At 30.4% G+C, this 20,400-nt stretch overlaps 1 protein-coding gene across 1 annotated transcript; it reads right to left on the reverse strand.

The window, feature by feature from the left end:
* Positions 1-3,826: 3,826 nt before the first annotated feature.
* On the reverse strand, positions 3,827-9,146 carry LOC108454900 (B3 domain-containing transcription factor LEC2-like). The gene is made up of 7 exons (XM_053019324.1): positions 8,471-9,146; positions 6,291-7,599; positions 6,123-6,197; positions 5,641-5,741; positions 5,454-5,500; positions 5,275-5,348; positions 3,827-4,436 (listed from the first exon to the last, which is right to left on the reverse strand). Exons 2-7 carry the CDS (start codon positions 7,242-7,244, stop codon positions 4,044-4,046), a joined length of 1,644 nt encoding a protein of 547 aa, XP_052875284.1. The 5' UTR covers positions 7,245-7,599; positions 8,471-9,146; the 3' UTR covers positions 3,827-4,043.
* Positions 9,147-20,400: the final 11,254 nt, after the last annotated feature.

The raw sequence follows: 20,400 nt of genomic DNA on the forward strand, positions 1-20,400 counted from the left end.
ACCTGGGAGCTGAGTGCCCTCCCTCCTGGCCGGAAAGCAATCGGTTGTAAATGGTTGCTTAAGATCAAAAAGAATCCTGATGGGACGATTAACAGTCGAAAGGCACGATTGGTTGCTAAGGGGTGTTCCCAGGTACCTGGCTGAGATTTTAAGGAGACGTTCAGTCCGGTGGTCAAACCTGCTACCATTTGAGCCATCCTATCTGTTGTCGTGACCAAGGGGTGGCATCTTCGGCAGGTTGATGTCAATAATGCCTTTCTGAATGGAGATTTAACTGATGATGTGTTTATGCAGCAACCTGCTAGTTATGAGCAATCTAGTCCAAATGGTGAACGGTTAGTTTGTCGATTGAATAAAGTTTTGTATGGCTTACGACAAGCTCCTTGTGCATGGTTTAACAAGTTAAAATAGTTTCTTGTTTTTGCTGGTTTTACTTTGTTAAAATTCGATGCTTCGTTATTTGTTCGGTCGTCTTCTGATCATACTATCTATGTTCTTATCTATGTGGATGATATTGTTATCACTGGCAGTTCATCTGATGAAATTAATTGCTTTGTTTAGCAGCTTCACAACAAGTTTGCTCTAAAAGATATAGGTGAGCTTCATTATTTTTTGGAAATTGAATTCAGCCGATCTTCCTCAGGTAGTCTTCATTTATGTCAGCACAAAGACATCCGTGAGTTTCTTGCCCATAGTTTTATGACTAATGCCAACAGTGTTCATACACCAATGGTAAGCTCTTCTATGTTGTCTAAAGATGAGGGTGAACCTCTTGCTAATCCAACTGAATATCGTAGTATTGCTGGAGCTCTTCAGTATATCGTTTTGACACGGCCAAATATTGCATACCTATTAATCGAGTGTGTCAGTTCATGCATGCACCCACTACACTACATATGGTAGCGTTGAAATGAATTTTACAGTATTTATATGGTACTCTTTCTCATGGTTTGCTTTTCTGAAAGTCTAATAGGCTGTCTTTGGTTGGATATGCCAATGCAAATTGGGGACTTGATTTTGATAATCGTCGGTCTACTACAGGATATTGTATGTACTTTGGTCACACACCTATTTCGTAGTGTCCTAAAAAACAACAAGTTGTTTCTCGCTCTACGGCAAAGGCTGAATATCAGAGTTTAGCAGCAGCTGCAAGTGATGTTACGTGGCTGGTCTCATTGTTAACAGAGTTAAAAATAATTTCGATTGATCTTCCGACAGTGTGATGTGATAATTCTAATGCTGTAGCTGTTGTAGCTAACACGGTTCTGCACTCTAAGTTTAAACATGTTGAACTTGATCTATTTTTTGTTTGAGAAAAGGTAGCTAGTGGCGAGTTGATTGTTGGCGAAGTTCCCGCATGTGACCAAGTGGCGGATATTTTCACTAAACCATTTTCTGCTTCGACGTTTACCCAGTTTCGTCATCTTCTCCGGGTCGTCCCACTTGCGGAAGTTGGATGAATGTTATAGTATCTAATACACATGTGATTAATGTGTAATTCACTAAGTGGTTAGATAATTATAATTTGTTATGCTATTCTGTTAATAGCAGTTTAGGCTTCTATTTCCTATATAAGCATGTACTTTAAACAGATTAAAGATGAGTTAGAATTGTTACCTTGAGAGTATTATTTCCTCTCTTCTATAGCTTTATCTCTAAAAGAATTTGTTGTTTCTCTAGTATTCTTTTAGGGGGCTTGTAGTCACCTTACCTTACAGTTGTCTACAACTTTTGTAGGAGAAGCTTTAACAGTAGTTTATGGGCTAAGGTTCGCTCTTGAGATGGGTTTCTTGTCCGTCATCATGGAAAGTGATTCCAAGTCAGTCATCCAAAAGTTAATTGCAAGTTCAGAAGATTTATCAGAAATTAGTGCACTTATCTAGGAGGCAAAGGAGTTTTCAAAGCTATTTGTGGACCATCGATTCAACTTTATAGCAAGATCGGGGAACCAGGTTACACATGCAATAGCTCAAGATAGTATGACGAGAATGGAAGACTGTTTTTGGGTGGAGGAGGCACCAGTGTTGGTCATCGTTGCCGCCGATGAGGACAGAAGATTGCTTGACCCGTCTTAGTCCGCGCCTTGAGAAGCTTCAATTTAGGGAATTTATCAATATATTTGTTTCCCTAACTTCTCCCCTCAAGTGTTTTGCTCGCCATCTATTCATTGCTTCACTTGATGGCTTAGCACCGGTTAAGGTCCCTTCATGAGAGAGACCTCCTTTTGTTTGTTGATTTGTTTTCAAATTTTATTTTGGGTTCTATTTGATTTTGTTTTTTTTTCTCTTATTAAATAAGGTAATCAAATTTTCTCTCAAAAAATATAATTGATGAGTATTTTATATTTTTTTTGTATTGTGAAATTTACATGAGATTTCAACCCATAACACCAACATTTTTAAAATAGTTTTTACAAGTATTTTATATTTGAGATTTATTTAATCCTATTATTTAATATTTGTAAATATTTTTATATACATATATCAAATATTTTTAAAAATAATGATAAATCTAAAATATTATACGAAATAGATCGATACTAACACGTACATGTACCAGTAAACAAACGATACATCCACTAACACAGTACTAATTACCTCACCCAAAACCTGATGACATTTAATAGATCTTAATAGAATCATTCCTTAATTTTTTTTTCTTAATTTGTGTTGATTAATATACCTGAAAATTTAAAGTATAATTAAGTGTTGAATTGCATTAATTGAATTGGAAATCAGTTTGATTTTTAATTCAATTTTTATTCATTAATCAATATTAACAATAATAAGTTAACCAATATAATATTTATTAAGTCTGAAATCATAATAAATAGATTTATCAATTGTAGTACAATCTGAAAATCAAATTGGAATTTCACCCATTATAAAAGTTAATAATTCAAATTCATTTTACTACAACTTGAAATGATTTGAATCTTAAAATTACATAAGTGATTCCAAATTGTAAGTAATCAAAATTCAAAAAAAATTCCAATCAGTAATAATTTTAAAATTCAAAATGTTCATATTAGGTTTTTTTATTAGCCAACTCGTCAGTCTTAACATTAAATTACAACTCAAATCAGTTGTGGTTAACGATGATATATACTTTGGGTCAATTTATCGATGTCTCCAAACTATAGGAGAAATTTAAAATTAGGTTTTATTTGATAAATTGAAAATTTAAGTGTTGAATAATTAATGATTGAAAAAATAAGTATTGAATTTAACTTATAAAATATTTAGTATATTATTGAAAATTAAGTATATATTATAATTAGACTATTTAATAATGTAATTTTTAAATTATGAAAAATTTATTTTACTTTTTTATCTTTATTTTTTAAAAACATTTCAAGTTATTTTAAACAAGGTTAAATTTTAATTAAAGGATATATAATGTTAACAAAATTAAAATTAAATGAAAATATTCTTCATTAATTTATGAGTAACTCAAATTTCTATCAAATAGCTTTTTATGGATTATAAAACATATTTAAAAAAATTAAATCATTAAAATATTAATTTTCAAAATAAATTATCAAATTTCATTTTTATATCATTCTAATTGTTTGGTTAAATTCCAACTTAGAATTTATATATTTGAAGGTAATATTTTTGTTTTAATTCACCAAAACTCTTGAGACAAATTTTAAATTAATAACTAAACTTTAAACCATATAATTCTAATCTCAAAATTTCTTAATGTGAAACTAAGATATTACTGAATCAACCTCAAAATCCACATTATCATCATCAATCATGAAATAACCTTCATGTTCATGAACATCAATATTTATGGGCATAAATAAAAGTAAAAAAGAAAGTAAACAAGAGAAAATTCTTAACTATAATTTCTTTCCACCCCAATTGGGAATCATTTACATTGAAGAATAAACATAAACATTGAACTCTAATAAAAGAGAAAATATCAAATAAATATATATATATTTATCTATAAAGGAAAAAACAAGAACTAAATTATTATTTTGATTCTAAACTGTTGTATGAGCCCATGAATCCTACCACTGATATGCTTCCATATCAAAAAGAAAAATTGTATTGATTTGCCTCAGGTAACATATCAAGACCCCCATAGCAGTCGTCAAAGTTGATAGAAATATCGTCGACACTTCTTGACAACGACGGCATTTGATCGACGTTGTTAGGTAAATGTCTGGTTTCCTCAGGGAACATCGTATGTGAACCATAAGTAGAATCCATAGGCAAAGTCATGATAAAATCATTAGGTTCTTGTTGCTCCATAAATAACTCTAAAGATGCTGCTTCATCATCTTTAGACTGGGATGTAAATGGCAAATACATATTGTTGCTGTTGTCGTTGCCTTCTTCGCCATTATTGTTTACGTTATGGTAGTATTGTTGATTGCTTGAAGACTCGACAGCAACCGTTGCCACCTTTGTTATAGAAAAATACTGCAAAGAGAAATGCAATTAAAAGACAAACAAATAATACGAGACATTAAAAACACAATAGCTTTGTATTTTAAAGAACTGGGTGATCTTTGTTTCTCAAAAATAGTGAGAATATTTAGATGGTTTTCTTCTTACGTTATCATAAGTTAGACAAAAAGGAACGGACACTAAAAAGAAGCATTGTATGGGGAAAAGGGATCAAAATTCAACAGATTTTGTCTATATTTGAGTATTTTCTGGCAAAGGGAACGTGCACATATAGGACAAATAAATGCAGGTCTATGTAATTTCAAACTCTTTTTTGTCTAGATATCGATGGTGATAATATTCGTTACATTTACAATCAAAATCGAAATAAACGCAATGTAATCAAACATGTTAAGTACTAAATGTTCTAAATTATTCGGATTTAACTTGAAAAGATTATTTAAATTTAAGCTGAGCTTAAATTTTAAAAGTGAAACTCGGTCCAATTTGAACTGAACTTTGAAGTTTCAAGTCAAAGCTAAACTCGACTCAACTCCTAACTTCAGTTACAAGGGCCACAAAGATGCAGTGCACACGTGACCAATCCTAGCTGTCCTTTTAAAAGGTAAGTCTACTGCCAACACATCATCAGTTACGTGTCCATTAAAGTTATGTTATTTTGTCCATTCTAACCCTTGCTTTTTGTAGGCACATGATATTGCCAAGGAAATATAGGAAAAAAACAAGGGCATTACTGTCCTCCAGCAAAGCTAAAACCATTTTTTACCTTTCTTTTTAATGTTCAAATCCCACATTGAATTTTTCAATAAATCTTAATTACTAAGATTAATAAGAAAAAACAAAAACTCACAAGGTTCTTGCTTTCATCCTCATAAAGTGTAAGGGAATCTCCAGTTCCTAGTCCATTTTGCTTTACAAAATCCCCTGATGAATTGAAAAATGATATTATAAACACAATAAAATGCAAAAAATCATATAACAAAAGGGTTTCAAATGAACAAAAAAAGTCATTAACAATGTACGGTTTACCAGTGTTTTCCAGCACATACATTCTGCTCTTATTATTGGACCAGAACCTGAGACATCAAATGAACAAATAGAGTTAAGAAATAAAATTTGAAACCCTTTTAAAAGGTGACATCCAATAAATCTGTCTAAACCCGTTTTTCGAAAATGAGTAAAAGACGGAATGGAATCAATTTTGAGAATGAATTACTTGTATTTGAGGGTCCACATATGGTTAGAGTATACATCCTTGATCATAACTTGTATTCCTTCTTTATCAGATAGTGGTGGAAGGTTTACCTCTGCGTCTCTCTGGTTTTAAGATAAACACCATAGATAAAACATAAGATTAGAGCATAATTAGTGAAAATTAATAATAAATCAGTATGCAAGATAATGATCATTCGTTTTGTAAATTAGAAGATAATTACTGCCTCGACAAGACTGTTATCTTTTCCTTTTACTGTGATGATTTTTAATGTGCGAGAATCGAGAAGTCAAGAAAGGATTAATATTAGTTATTGAACAGTGTAAAGATGACAACAATGTTGCAGTAATCAATGAGACGAAATGAAGGAATAGTTATTGGTTGGCTCTCTTTTTTTACTTATTTCTCTTCTTTCAAAATTCTTTAAAGTGGAAGAACAGGCCTTGAGAATGGCCTCATGGATCAATCAAGTAAATTAACCTCACCTTTGGAAGAACTATTCTCCCAAGGGACCCAACATCACTGTTCTTCAGCTCTTTCTTTAGCAACACCCTTAATCTCTGCATTATTCCAAGTTATAAACAATTTCAGTCATTAGTGAAGATAATGAAATTCAAAACTCAAAAAGATCAACAAGTTTTTCAAAAACGAACCTTGTTATCTGCTGTGCAAAACCTGTATAGATCCTTTTTGGTATCCTTGTTTTTATTTGTATCAGTGTCAGCACCAGAGTTTATCAGTCTCCTTGCATCTACTTGTGTTGAAGCCCCTGAATTAGCATTTCTTTGGAGGCTTCTTTGCCGTGCCAACTTTCTGTTAATCCTTGCAAGCCTTGTTCTATAAGGATCATTGGTTCTTCTCTCTTGTTCCTTACATACCCCAAATTCAAACCCCTTTTGCCCCGTAAAGAAAGGATACACAGGAGCCTGCTCTATGGAATGGTTGTATGGGAATTGCAGGCTCTGGTTAGGTGACAAAAGCTGTGATGGATGTTGAAACTGAGAGTTCATTGGTTCAAACATGGAGAAGTCAGAATTCTGAGACCAATCCATGTTTGAGGGGGAATGGGTGGTTGTTGTGGTGGTGATTGGGGTGGTGCTGGAGGTGGCTGTGGTGGAGAACAAGGGAATGTAAGAATTCTCCATTAGGACAAAGGTGCAATGTGATGATGATGAGTCTAAGGGATTGCAGGGCTGGTTACGATCAGAGAAGGTTGATGAGAGTGCACTACTTTGTGTGTGTTCTTCTTTTCTGTTTTGAGTGAGAACAAAGTGTGGCTCAATAAGGTCATGGGGATGTAAGATGCTTCCATTAGGGTGAGTCCAGGTGTGAAAAAAGCATGAGAAACGCGTCAAGTGGTGCAGAGGGATCGGTTGTGGAGAGAGAAAAAGGCCATGAAACTGCAAATAGAAAGAGAGAAGAGAAACAACAAGAGTGAAGTAACGAGAGATTGCCAATGGGGTGGTGGGTTGGCTGACAAGTGGCCGGAGGAAGGTGGTTTCGGGATACCCATCTGACCAGTGAGTGTGCTTGAGATAGTGTTGGCGCCACCTTTGGTTTAAATGTGGCCCTAGTCTTGGGCTGATTCTGCACAGAACACCACGCATTGTTCCTTGGCTAACTCATAACCGTCTGCGTTGAACAATGTAGTTGGTGGCTAAGGATTGGAGTTTTAGTTTTTAAACTTTATAACCTGTGCTTTTCTAGTTTTTTTTCGTTTTCTTGGTTTTTGAAATTGGTTTTAGATAATGCCTCTATTTGTGAGTAAAACGATGGTGGAATGGTTTGGATCAAGGTGTGGCTGAAATTGAATAAGGAATATCGGTTTCCATGAGGGTTGTCTTAGATGTGTGTTTAACTTCACAATGTTTGTCATCCACTCCACTCTGCGGCTTTTTGGTTGCCATATCCGGCTTGTTTTATCGTCTACTTGAAGGATCAAAACCTGCCATCAGGTTCAACCTGTGGAAAAGACAAAATGAACTGAAAAAATTGGTGATTAATGCATGAAAACATTGTCCAAAACACTAATCAGTAACCATATGCCTTTGATGTATGAAAAACTGAGGTGAAAAATTGGAAATTGCAGTAATTGGGACTCATTGCAGGGCCACATTTCAAGTATTAAAGTGTCAAAGACCAAAAAAAGGCAATCAACATTAGGGTATCAAAACAAGTTAATGATATATTTATGGCTATATCAATATGAAACCTGGAAACTGAGACATTAAATGCTCAGAAACTATATTGGCATCTTAACTACAACCTGAGAAAGGCATGCGGATGCTCTTAGAAACCCAGCCAGATTAATGGGATAAAAAACGAACAGTCAAATCCTACTTTACTAAAGAATGATATTTCCATAAGAACAAGAACCTTCTATTTGAGCATGAAGTGCATCACTAAGCTGATTATAAGGTGGTTTTCTGTCCGTTGTCACATGCGGACTGTAGGGACAGATCAGGAATAGGAAACACGTATGCATCTACACAATGCTAAATCTTGTTCTTACCAACATTTACATAATTAAGAAATCTTCATTTCAGTAGAAAAATCCTAAGATGGACCTGAAATACAGATAAACATATACAACATGCACCATGGTAACTTGAAGTTATAGATGAAATGAGGTATTCCAGGTAGGTGTTTTCTCTATTTACAATAATGAGTACGCACACAGGTGGTCCGAAAATGAGGGCCGGAAATCCTACACTCTTAAATTAGAACAAGCAGCATAAGAAAAAGAAAAATGGTTAGATAGAATTTTAACAGAGAAAACTAAGAAATCAACTTGATATATCAGCTACGATAAGAAGGCCTTTTGATTACTTACAGAGCAAGTCTCAATTCTCTGCCTACATAGGAAGGATCGGAAGGCCTCTGTCCATCAATAAAGATGATTCTACAACTTATATCTTTGAGTGATTTTCGGATTTTGAAGCAAGAGAAGAAAATTCAGAAATGGTAATATATAAGGAGTTTTTCAGGAGAGAATTTGTTGAATGAGGTAATTCACAGGCACAAGTTTCAACTATATAGACCAAGAGGCAGAGCTTCATGCAAGCGATGAGGCCTAGGTATGCAACACTTGCCGAAGATACCCATAGCTGTCAACATCTAGAACGTAACGCCGAACACGTTAAATGAGTGCCATTAATTTTACTCCACGAAGACGATGTTAGGTAAGATGGAATCGCTTTCTCGTTCATGTCGACTTCTTTATTTGTATATTTTTGGGAAAAAAATTACAAAATAATCACTTAAAAATATAGATTGACAAACATGTCCTACCATTTAAGCCAAACAAAGCCAATTGCCCATTATAGGCACCGGTGTTTATAATACCATCTTATGACAGATGCTTGCAAAAGAAAGCAATTCAAAGACTCCGGCTTTAGGTACAATAGACTAAAATTTCAAGGCAGCATTACACATAATGACAACAAATCAGAAATAGCTATGTGAAACTCTAAATTATAAAAGAGACTAAAAGAATGTAAGATATGTTCAAAGGTGGAGGTCTAAGGCCAACATCTCATTAACCTTTAAAACAATCAGATTTCTGTTTCAATACTTTATAAAGTCACATTAGGCACCTTTTTTACTGAAAAAAGCTTATGGTAGACTGGCGCATGACCTGGAAACCGGCTTCTAAAGATTTATTCATAGAGGAGGAGATTTTACTTAACGCTTTCGCATTAAAGCTGTCATACCTGTCCTAAGTCCCAACATAACATTTGTGTTATCATTGAAATAAAGAAGAGTACCTATATATGGTAAAAAGCTGGCCACAACATGTTTAAGCATAATCACACATGTTTAAGCATAATCACATAATATGTCCTTAAATTCCAATTATTTCACTTAAGGAAAAGTTTAAATACAATTTCCTATCTATGTCATAATTATTCAACCTCTAATAAATCTTTGCATTCAAACTTTTTGTCCAGTGATTAATGCATATGATTCAAATAAGAAAAGAATCTTTTCTTCCAAATCCAAAAACAAAATAATAATAATTAAACCTTTAACAAATAACTTAAAATAAGAATAACATTCATAATATTGATTCAAATGAAGTTAACATTGGTATCTAAAGGGCCCTAATATCTGAAAGTGATTTCTCTCTCCATATTCATACAACACTGCATTTGACTATGTGGAAAATAGCTTCTATCTATATTATCCGAACTCTAACATTCATGTCCTACGTATTCATATATAATACTTCAAATATATAAAAACTTAAATAAATACATGTACACATCCCACAAAAAACATAACACATATAAATACATACCTATCTCGAACGTTCAACTCTGAATTAATCCCTTTTTTTCTGACTTGCATTGAATTTCCCATTGAAGCGTTACAATTGTTGGAAAGGGGGCAGTATGACAGACAAGATATTATTGTAAGCAATGTGGGATCGTTTAAGCATTGTACATGAATGCAGTGGCCCAATGCCATTTTCTGGTCACAAGAAGTACATCGTCCTGGGCCATGGAGAAATGAAAGCAACACTTCAGAACGCGATAGACCCAGCGAAGCTCGACCCTTTCCTAAACCTGAATTTTCAGGACTGACCTGGAAACCAGATTCTAAAGCTTTATTCATAAAAGAGTAGATTTTACTTAACATTTTCGCATTAAAGCTGTCATAACTGTCCTAAGTCCCAACATAATATTTGTGTAATCATCGGAACAAAGCAAAGTACCTATACATGGTAAAAATTCTACTTATGCTGATATGTAACATATGTTGTCTAATTCTTCAATTTTATAACAAAAAAATTACAGAACTTAGCCAAGGTTTACAGTTGCACTATCACAGCAATTTCTTCAGTAAGAACTGAACTCCATATCTCAGCTTGAAAGATTTAATGATCATCATATGGTCAGAAAATATTTAAGCAGAATCACTTAATGTGTCATAAGTTCCAATTATTTCAATTAAGGAAAGTTTTAAAGATATTTTCTTCCAAATCCAAATAATAAAAATAATAAAACCATTTAATAAATAACTTAAAATGAGAAAACACTGGTGATATTGATTCAAATGAAGTTAACTTTGATGTCAAAAAGGGGCATAGTATCTGAAAGTGATTTCTTTATATCCATATTCATACCACACTGCATTTGGCTTATGTGAAAAATAGCTTCCATCTATATTATCCCAATTCTAAAATTCATGTCCTATGCATATTCATATACTTACAAATACATAAAAACTTAAATAAAACAATAATTTCATACCCAAACCCAGCATTCAACTCTTTTGACTTGCGTTGAATTTCCCAATGAAGCGTTACAGTTGTTTGAAAGGAAGCTCTATAACAGTAGCAATGTGGGATTGGTTCAAGCATTGTTCTCAAAAGCACTGGCCCAATGCCACAACAAGAGGATCTCCCCTGGGCCATGAAAAAGAATTCAAGTGACACAGAGATGGGATAGACCCAACAAAGCTTGATCCTTTCCAAGACCTGAAATTTCAAAACTGGGTCAAGTTTGGACGAAGAAAAAGACCAAAGACCCTCAAAGAAGACACATGTCGAACATATGGCATTCATACTTGCAACATGTCGATCAATTAAGCTGCCACCTTCTCTTCCTCTGCTTCCATCCATATGGTTTGCATGGCTAAGAGACTTAAGACACAAACTGGGAAATCATTGAAAGTGAAATGAAAGTATACTATACAATACTCACATGCAGTTTTTTGGCAGGGATAAACTAAGGATACCCAACAATGGCAGCCATGATTAGAGCAATGACAAGATATGAGGGATGTGGGGTGAGGATCATGGGATTCATTGATGGCTCAGTACTAGGAAAACAGAGGACAATGAGATGGAAGTTCTTGAATTGAATTGCAGCAATTTCTTCTCTGATGAAATTCTTCCCTAATCTAATGAAGCCACAACATTTTTTTAGTTTTGATAGTGGGATAATCTCAAAGTTATCATAGAACCAAAATTTAAAGAAAAAAAAAATTGTCAAATATGGAAAAAAAAATTACAAAACCCAAATTGAGAAAAGTTATTAGGGACTAAAAGTTACATTATCCTAAAATATAATATTAATAAAATAAATTTTGTTTAAACTTGAAAGTTATGATAAATTTTTGGGTAAATTCACTAGAGGTCACCCTAAAATAGTATTGTTCCTCTTTTAGTCCCTTTGTTTTTGTCAATTTAGTAAGTGCTATTAAAAAAATTGGCCAAACACTCAACTGTTATGACTAGACCTAACAAAAAAGGAAAAATTTTATTTTTGTCCCTTAAAAGTTACGAAATTTTAAGTTAATTCCTTAAATCTCCATAAAAAACCCCTATATTAAATAACATAAAAATGCTAAATCCAACCTCTGATATACTTCCACCTCCGTCTTCCGCCACTATCTCATTCGTTTCTTCCTCCGATCTTGACACTGAAGTAAATTTCTTAATTACCCATGTTTTCCCATTTATTTATTTTCTAACTTGAAACCAGTTTTTCAAATGCACCATAAATATTTGTGCATTCCATTCATTTATTTTCCAACTAAAGTCAACAGCAACATCAAAAGTGGAGGAAGAGGAAGGTATTGAATTAGTGATGACGTTTTTCAAGGCGGAAACCATGATAGAATATTCTTGTTCGGGTGAAAGACAACAGAGCAGAGACGGTGGCGACATTATAAAGGGCGGAGCTACGGTAAATTGATGTATTTTCCTTTACCTAAGCATAAAAAATTAAAAGTTCGCAGGTATAGTAACGCTGTTAATTGAAATTTTATAATTTTTAAAGGGACTAAAAGAACAATTTTTTCTTTTTTTAACAGCTGAGTGACTATTTTAGTTTTGGTCAAATTTTTTATTGCAATGACTAAATTAATAAAAAAGATTAAGTACTACTTTAAAATAATCTCCAATGTAATTTACCAAATTTTTTCCTATAATTTTTATTCAATTGCCTAAATTTTATTTTGGATGCATTCCGCTTCAAATATCATCAAGATGAATACGAGTTGGAATGGATATTTTAATAAAACTCACATAAATATTATGCCTGGAAAATAATTATTTGAGAATTAATTCAAACTTATTGTAGATTTAATTCTGGGTAAATTAAGATTGCTCCAAATATTACCTATATTTGATTTTGAAAAAGGTTTTAATATAATAATGTTTAATATTTAAAATACAAATTATTTCTTACATCATTTTTGAAAAAAACTGAATGAAAATCATATAAGATATTTTCGTGCCTTTATCTCTGGATTAATTTAAATCGATTAAAATTATATAATTCTTAAAAATATGATGTATTTACAAAATGTTTTTTAAAATTAATTTCTATTTAATTTAATTTAAAGATAAACAATAATCACACATGTGGATTCATCAAAACTTGGTTAGAGTGGAAAGCTTTGAAACTTAATTCTCTTTTTGGACATACAATTCAATTAATAAGGTATTTATTGTATAATATAATTTCTTTAGGTGAGTGACCTAAAGATTGTCCAAAATGATTAATTTTATTCATTAGTATGATTTTATTATTTGTTTGTGTTGAATTATATATAATAAAATTTGAAAATTAAAATATACTCTAAATTTTTATACATTTTGTATATTTGAAATTTAATCTCTATTTTTATTTTTAAAAATTTAGCCCTTTTTCTTTTCAAATTTATAATTTTAGGTCTTGTTACCACAGATAATATTCTTTTATTAAATTTATTGATGTGATATTTTAAATTTTAAAAAAATCACTTAGAGTCATGTAATAAAAAAAACATTGAAATATTGATGTGAGTTTTACCAAAACATCCATTCAAACTCATTATGATAAAATATTTTTTTTTGCTAGAATAGAGTTCTTAAAACAATCGGCATATGCATTTTGATTAAAATAGTCAACAATATTAAGAATCGAGACTAACTAATGACATTATAAAAGTAGAAGGATCAAATTATTTTAAAAATTAAAGTATATAGATTAAATATTAAGTTTCAATACAGTATAGGGCTAAATTGAAGTTGGCAATTGGCTTATAATGTCAGAAAACAATGTAAGACAAACCAAAAGAAATGAAAAGTCATGTATCCATCTTTAAGATTCTTAAGACATTTAAATTGAAAATTATGTAATATTTTAATCGAAAAGTTAACGTTTTAATTATTTGAACAAATTAATAATATTATAAAAATCTAAAGATTAAATTACATCACAAATTAAAATGTAATAATTAAATATCAATATAAACATAATAGAATGATTTCAACTAAAATTTAACCACTTTTTAAAAAGAAAAGAACTAGTTACATAGATTAAAGTTAAAACAATATTTATTATTTATGTCTACATTAATTTAAATTAATTAAAAATAATGTAAAGCACTTCAAAAACAAGCTAATTTCTTTATTTTTTTATTAATTAAGTTAATTTAATTATAGATAAATAATAATGGTAGATGATAATTTTGATGATACAAAATTTTACTTTTATAGCTCGATCGAATCAATTTTGCATGACGGAGATAATATAACATTTGTAGTTCCTCTCCTTTAAAGTTAAATTTTATTATTAACAAATTTTAGTTTATTATTAATTAATATTTAGTTTTAAATTAAAATTCACTATTTAAGACAAAACTATTTTCTCATTTATTTTATTATTTTTATAATGTTTTTCTAATTACAAAATCATAAAAAAACCATTTAATTTTAAATTTATTTTACATACTATCGAATTTCATTTTAATTGAAATTGAAATTGAATATTTTAAATTTTATTTTGAAATTTTTACTTTAAATTTTATTTTATTCTAATTCAAATATATATTAAATATTTAAAATAAATTAAATAATATTGTATAAAATAGATAGATAAAATTAAATTTTTATTAATAATAAATTAATTTTATTAATCATTATCAACAACTTAAGGAAGCAAGGGTTGAGAATTTGAAAAGACTTGTTTGGTAATAAAATATGCTTATTTTGTTTCATAGCTACTCCATTTCGAAAATATATGATAAATAATAAATAAAAGGCTAATCCATTTCGGTAAAAGATTCACGCTCAAGTTTCATAACTTTGGATTCGCTATCTCGATCATGATTTTCCTACCCCCAGAGGGAAAGGTCTTTCCCTTTTGGGCCGGTTGTGGGCGAGGAGGGATTCGAACCCCCGACACCATGGTTCATAGCCACGTGCTCTACTATTCTAAGCTACAGGCCTCACCTCGTATCCACTGAATCTGTTCTCAGGAGTGCCCTAAAAAGAGTAACATTTTCTCTCCCCAACCATTTCTAGTTAAGAAGATGTGAAAATGCCTTTCTCTCTATAAGAACAATGCATTCTGAGGTATGAAGTAGGAGAGAGGGTATTTCATAATTAGGGTTTTAAATAAAACAATCTTTTTATTTTTCATTCTTATTAGTTTTTTTTTCAATAAAGGATTAATCCCTTTCCTCAATTTGTAAATAAATTGGTAAAAAAATAATGAACTTAACACAAGATTTTTATTAATATTTTCTGTGTATACAAAAGATTGTAATGTGATTAAAATTTTAACATGAGAAACTTTATACATGTGCAAAAGAAAAGAAAGGAATAAATAAAAAGCAAATTAGTCCGTATTAGAATGTATTAGGATAGAGGTATTTGTCAATCGGACTTGGGATTAAATATGTAGTACACATTATGTTTTATGGCACTACTCAAAATATAAGTTTAAAATTTTGTTCAAGACTGTTCATATTTGTAAATGACTAACCTAAACTGGTTTTAGGTCCATTTATATTATTTTTAATTTAGTATTTGATATTTTAGATAGTTTTTCTTTTATTAAAATTCTAAATTTAGACAATTTAACATAATTTTTAATGTTTACACGGTATTGTATTATTATATATTTAATTTTATGTTATATAAGTTTTATAATATATAAAATAAAATAAAAATATTACAAAATTATAAAAATAATTAGACTTTGAATGTTGAAGCCCAATTCTAGCTAATATTTTAAATAGGCCTAATTTTTTGTCAAAACTCATTTTTTGGTCCTTTTTTTTGTCCAAACCCTTCTATAATTCTGATGGATTGTTGATCGTGGGTGGATAACTCAACTCATGAACATATCTAATTTAAAATTATATAAAAACCACGGTATGTTGGTAAGATAAGATTTTGAATTTTTGAACACTTAAATTCAAAATTTATCATAGCGGAAGCAATTTGTTTAGCTTTACATCCATCCTAAGGTATCATTTCTAACACATCGGTGGGGTAGGCTCGGACACATTGAGTACACCCAATACATGTATCATAAATTTTTACTGAATGTGACATGGGATCTATAAATTTTTGAACACCATAAAATTTCAATCTAGTAAACTATTGGAAAAATTGTAATTTTTGGAAACTTTGATGCATATTTTCGATTGGTAAAGTTGGAGAGCTGAATCATAAAATTATGGTTTTATATTCTACTCCATGAGACATTTACAACAGTATATCATATGCTCAAAATGGTTGAGTGATGAATGAAAAATTTATGCTCAAAATAAGCTACTTGTGAATATTTGTTGAGGAAAAGAAAAGCTTAAATTCCACATTGGTTAAATATCAAGTGTAAAATGTGTTTATATATGAGAACGCTCACTTAATAATGATTGAATGACTAATCTTGAAAGTTTAGAGGGTGCAAATCTAAATCCATCAAGGTTGGGTTGTACTTGCACAATGTTAGCTGCACAAAATATTTGGATTAATTGAGCCTAAAATGGATTTGTGAATATTTTAGCCCAACACGAAATTTATTTTTCTCAACAAATATATACAAAATTTGATTTAAAATGGACATATATCTTGATTTTATTTTATTCTAATCAAATTGATTTGATTTTAATCAGATTGATTTAATTGCTCATTTAATATAGATTATGTATCTTTATTTATGGATATTTCCAAAATTCCTCTATACTGAATGCCTATAAAAGGCCTAAGAATTCTTTAGAATATTTTGAAAAATAAAAAGTATTCTCTCACACCGAGATTATATTGTTCTCCAAAATTCTTCTCTTTTTCCTCTCCATATTTTTCAATGTTCCGGTAATAGAAAAATGTAAGGTTTGTAGGTTTGTTTGTTGATCTCTGTAAATGTGTTATTTCTTCAATCACCGTAATGTTGTATCCTGAGAGTCAATCGGCCAATGTTTCTCTAAGTACCGTAGGAGCGACCAAATCTGTCTTAAGAAAATTATGTAAAATAGGCATCAACATATAGTAAAACTCAATTCTTTATCGATTTTTGGTTTTCTGTAATCTTATTTATTTAATTGATTTTTAGTATTTGAATTTTAAATATAAATATTTATTTTATTTTATATAAATATTTGTTTATTTATATTCATATTTGTTCGCTATCGTGTTTTGTCCAATAATCTTAAGATAGATTTTAGTATTTTGCAATTCTCTAATCTGAGACGAACGAGACACCAAGGTGAAAAGAATTATATTTTATTTGAAATAAAAATTAAAATTGAATAAAATCTATTTTGGGATTTATTCTCATTGTTCAATGATTTTATTCTATTTTTATTTTATTTCAAAATAAGTATTAAAATTAAATAAAATCATTTCGTGATTTATTCCGTTGATTAACTAATTTTATTCCAATTTTGATTTTGTTTCCAAAACGAGTATTAAAATTAAATAAAATCTGTTTTGAGATTTATTCTCTCCGTTTAATGAATTTTATTCCAATTTTGATTTTTTTTCCCAAATGAGAAAAGGTCCAAAATGAGTAACAGGATTTACTTCAATTTAATACTCATTTTGGAAACAAAATAAAAAATGGAATAAAATCTGTTTTTGAATGGTGGGAATAAATCTTGAAACAGATTTTATTTAATTTTAATACTCATTTTGAAAATAAAATAAAAAATGGAATGAAATCTATTGAAGGACAGTAATAAATCCCGGAACAGATTTTATTTAACTTTAATTCTTGTTTGGAAATAAAATGAAATAAAATAAAATGAATGAAATCCGTTGAAGCAGGAATAAATCCCGAAAGAGATTTTATTCAATTTTTATTTTTATTTTGAAATAAAATACAATTCGTTTTTGCCATGGTGTCTCGTTCGTCTTGGATTAGAGAATTGCAAAATATTAAAATTTGTCTTAAGCACCTCTGTAGTAGAGCTGATCATGGGCCGGGCGGCCTGAAGGCCCGCCCGAAAAATGGGAGGGTTTGGGTAAAAATATAGGCCCGAAAAATGGGCTTGGGCAAAAAAACGAGGCCCGTTTAGAAAATGGGCCGGGCCTCGGGTAAGAGTTTTTTGGCCAGGGCCTGGCCCGGCCTGACCCGAATTATATATTAATATATATATATATATATTTTTTTTAAATTATTTTAAAATTTTAATATAACTATTTTTTATTATATTGTTAATTTGTGTATTGTTTTAAGAATTGTTTTAGTATTATTTTTATTTGTTTTAATATTTATTTTTATGTTTTTAAATATATTTGATTTATTATATTTTTAAATTTTTTTATTTAATAAAATAAGAAAAAAATTAATATGGGTCGGGCCGGGCTTGGACAAAATTTTAGGCCTATATTTCGGGCCGAGCCGAGCCTAGTAGACGGGCCTAAAATTTTATTTTGGCTCGGCCCGAACCCGGCCCATGATCACCTCTACTTTGTAGGGATCAACGAACAAACCTTGTCTTTTTCTATCACTGGAACATTGGAAAATATGGAGAGGAAAAAGAGAAGAATTTTGGAGTACAAAATAATCTTAATATAAGAGGGTATTTTTTTTCGAGGTAAGGTTTCAAGCTTAGTCATTTAATCACTTTTTATGTGATTTTCATATATAAACACATCTCACACTTGGTATTTAACCAATGTGGGATCTCAGTTTTTCTTTTCCTCAACAAATATTCACAAGTAGCTTACTTTGATATCAATTTATCATTTATCACTCAATCATTTTAAGTATATGATATACCATTGTAAAGGTCTCAAGGAGTGAAATATAAAACCATAATTTTATGACTCAACTCTCCACCTTTACCAATCGAGAATATGGCTCAAAGTTTCCAAAAATTATAATTTTTTCAATATAAACTTGTAAATAAATATAGTTAAATACCATATAAATTAACGATTTACCAGAAATTTTCTAATCAATTTCTTTCAAGATCAACTCATAAGAAAGAACCTAGATACTTTGATTTCTTATGTTTTCGAAAACATGATGTAGATTTCAACATATTGTACATGCTAATTCAAATTGGTGAACTTTATAATTTAATATTACTTATTCAACAAAAGTGATTGATTGACACGCGTTGATTTTCTATTACGATAAATCGAGGACACAATAGCTAGCTAATCCAATAGTTACTTCAGTGTCTGAAATAGCTATAACAAGAATTTGAAAAAATATTTCCTTCTAATTGCAGACTATAAAAAAAAATGTTACAAAATTTATATTAATCGCAATATAAGATTGTGAATTGTACATTAAATATATTCTCTAATGAATCTTATTTGAATATATTTCGAATTTTGTGATTTACATTGAATAGGTCAAGAGATAAAACATTTGGCAAACAACAGTTAAACATAAACCAACATTTCCCATCTTTGTCATTTCAAAGGTTGTTTTAACAAAAAAGACAGAATTATTTTAAGTTCATTAAGATCTAAAGAAATAAAAGACATAGTTTTATTATTTTATTTCACCACCTCCTTTGTTAAATCCACCCAACAGGTTTCAAAGATGTAACTGGTGAAACAATGCACTCAAATTATTAGACTTCACTATCTTGTTATGATAATGATATTTAGGTGAAATATTTAGAGATCCCTATATTATAGGGATTATATCAAATTAGTCTATTTATTATTAAATAAATCAATTTAATCCTTTTATTATTAAAAACAATAAATAAGACCAAATTAGAATGTAGTTAACATTTATTCGCTTAACAAAGTTTATATTTTTAAAGTTTTTATGGTTCTTTAAATGAAATCTTTTGTTTGAAATTGAACTACAATTGAAAATAAAAAATTTCAAGATTTTTTTATACAACAAATGTTAACTCTTATACAATATGGACTTATTTAGTTCTTTTAATAATATAAAGACTAAATTGATCTATTTAATAATAGAGAGACTAATTTGATATAATTCCTATAATATAGGATCTCCCAAGTACTTAATAATAAAGAGGACTATTTGTTTCACTGAAAATAACTTTTAGAAAATAACTTACTTCCTCGAATAAGTTAATAAATAAATCTCTTAAAAATATTTTATACAAATTATTTTAAATAAAACTATTTTAATGAAACAAATACACATAAGAGAAAATTACTTTAGAAAACATGAGAAAAATTAAAGTTAAAAACAAACATCCGAATATCCCATGGAACAAGGTGGATAAATATATAACACCATTGTCAATGGGAAGCCAAAAGCAAAACAAGATTTCCATGGATGTTGCAACCGATCATAGCAATTCATCATCACTCGACTATTCTCTCTCCTTCACTAGCCTCGTATGCATCGACCCTCCAAATCATCAAAGCAACAAAGATCAAAGTCCCCATGACTCGAATAAAAGTTCCCGACCCGACTCCGGTGGCGGTCATCTCTTGCCACTTGAGTTCTTGTTGAAATCACGACCACCATCTCTTGGCGGCGATGGCAAGAGGAAATGGAATGGGGAAGTGAGGAATCAAGGTAAAAGAGA

The sequence above is a fragment of the Gossypium arboreum genome, chromosome 9, assembly GCF_025698485.1.
Source record: "Gossypium arboreum isolate Shixiya-1 chromosome 9, ASM2569848v2, whole genome shotgun sequence".
In the NCBI taxonomy this organism is placed as follows: domain Eukaryota; kingdom Viridiplantae; phylum Streptophyta; class Magnoliopsida; order Malvales; family Malvaceae; genus Gossypium; species Gossypium arboreum.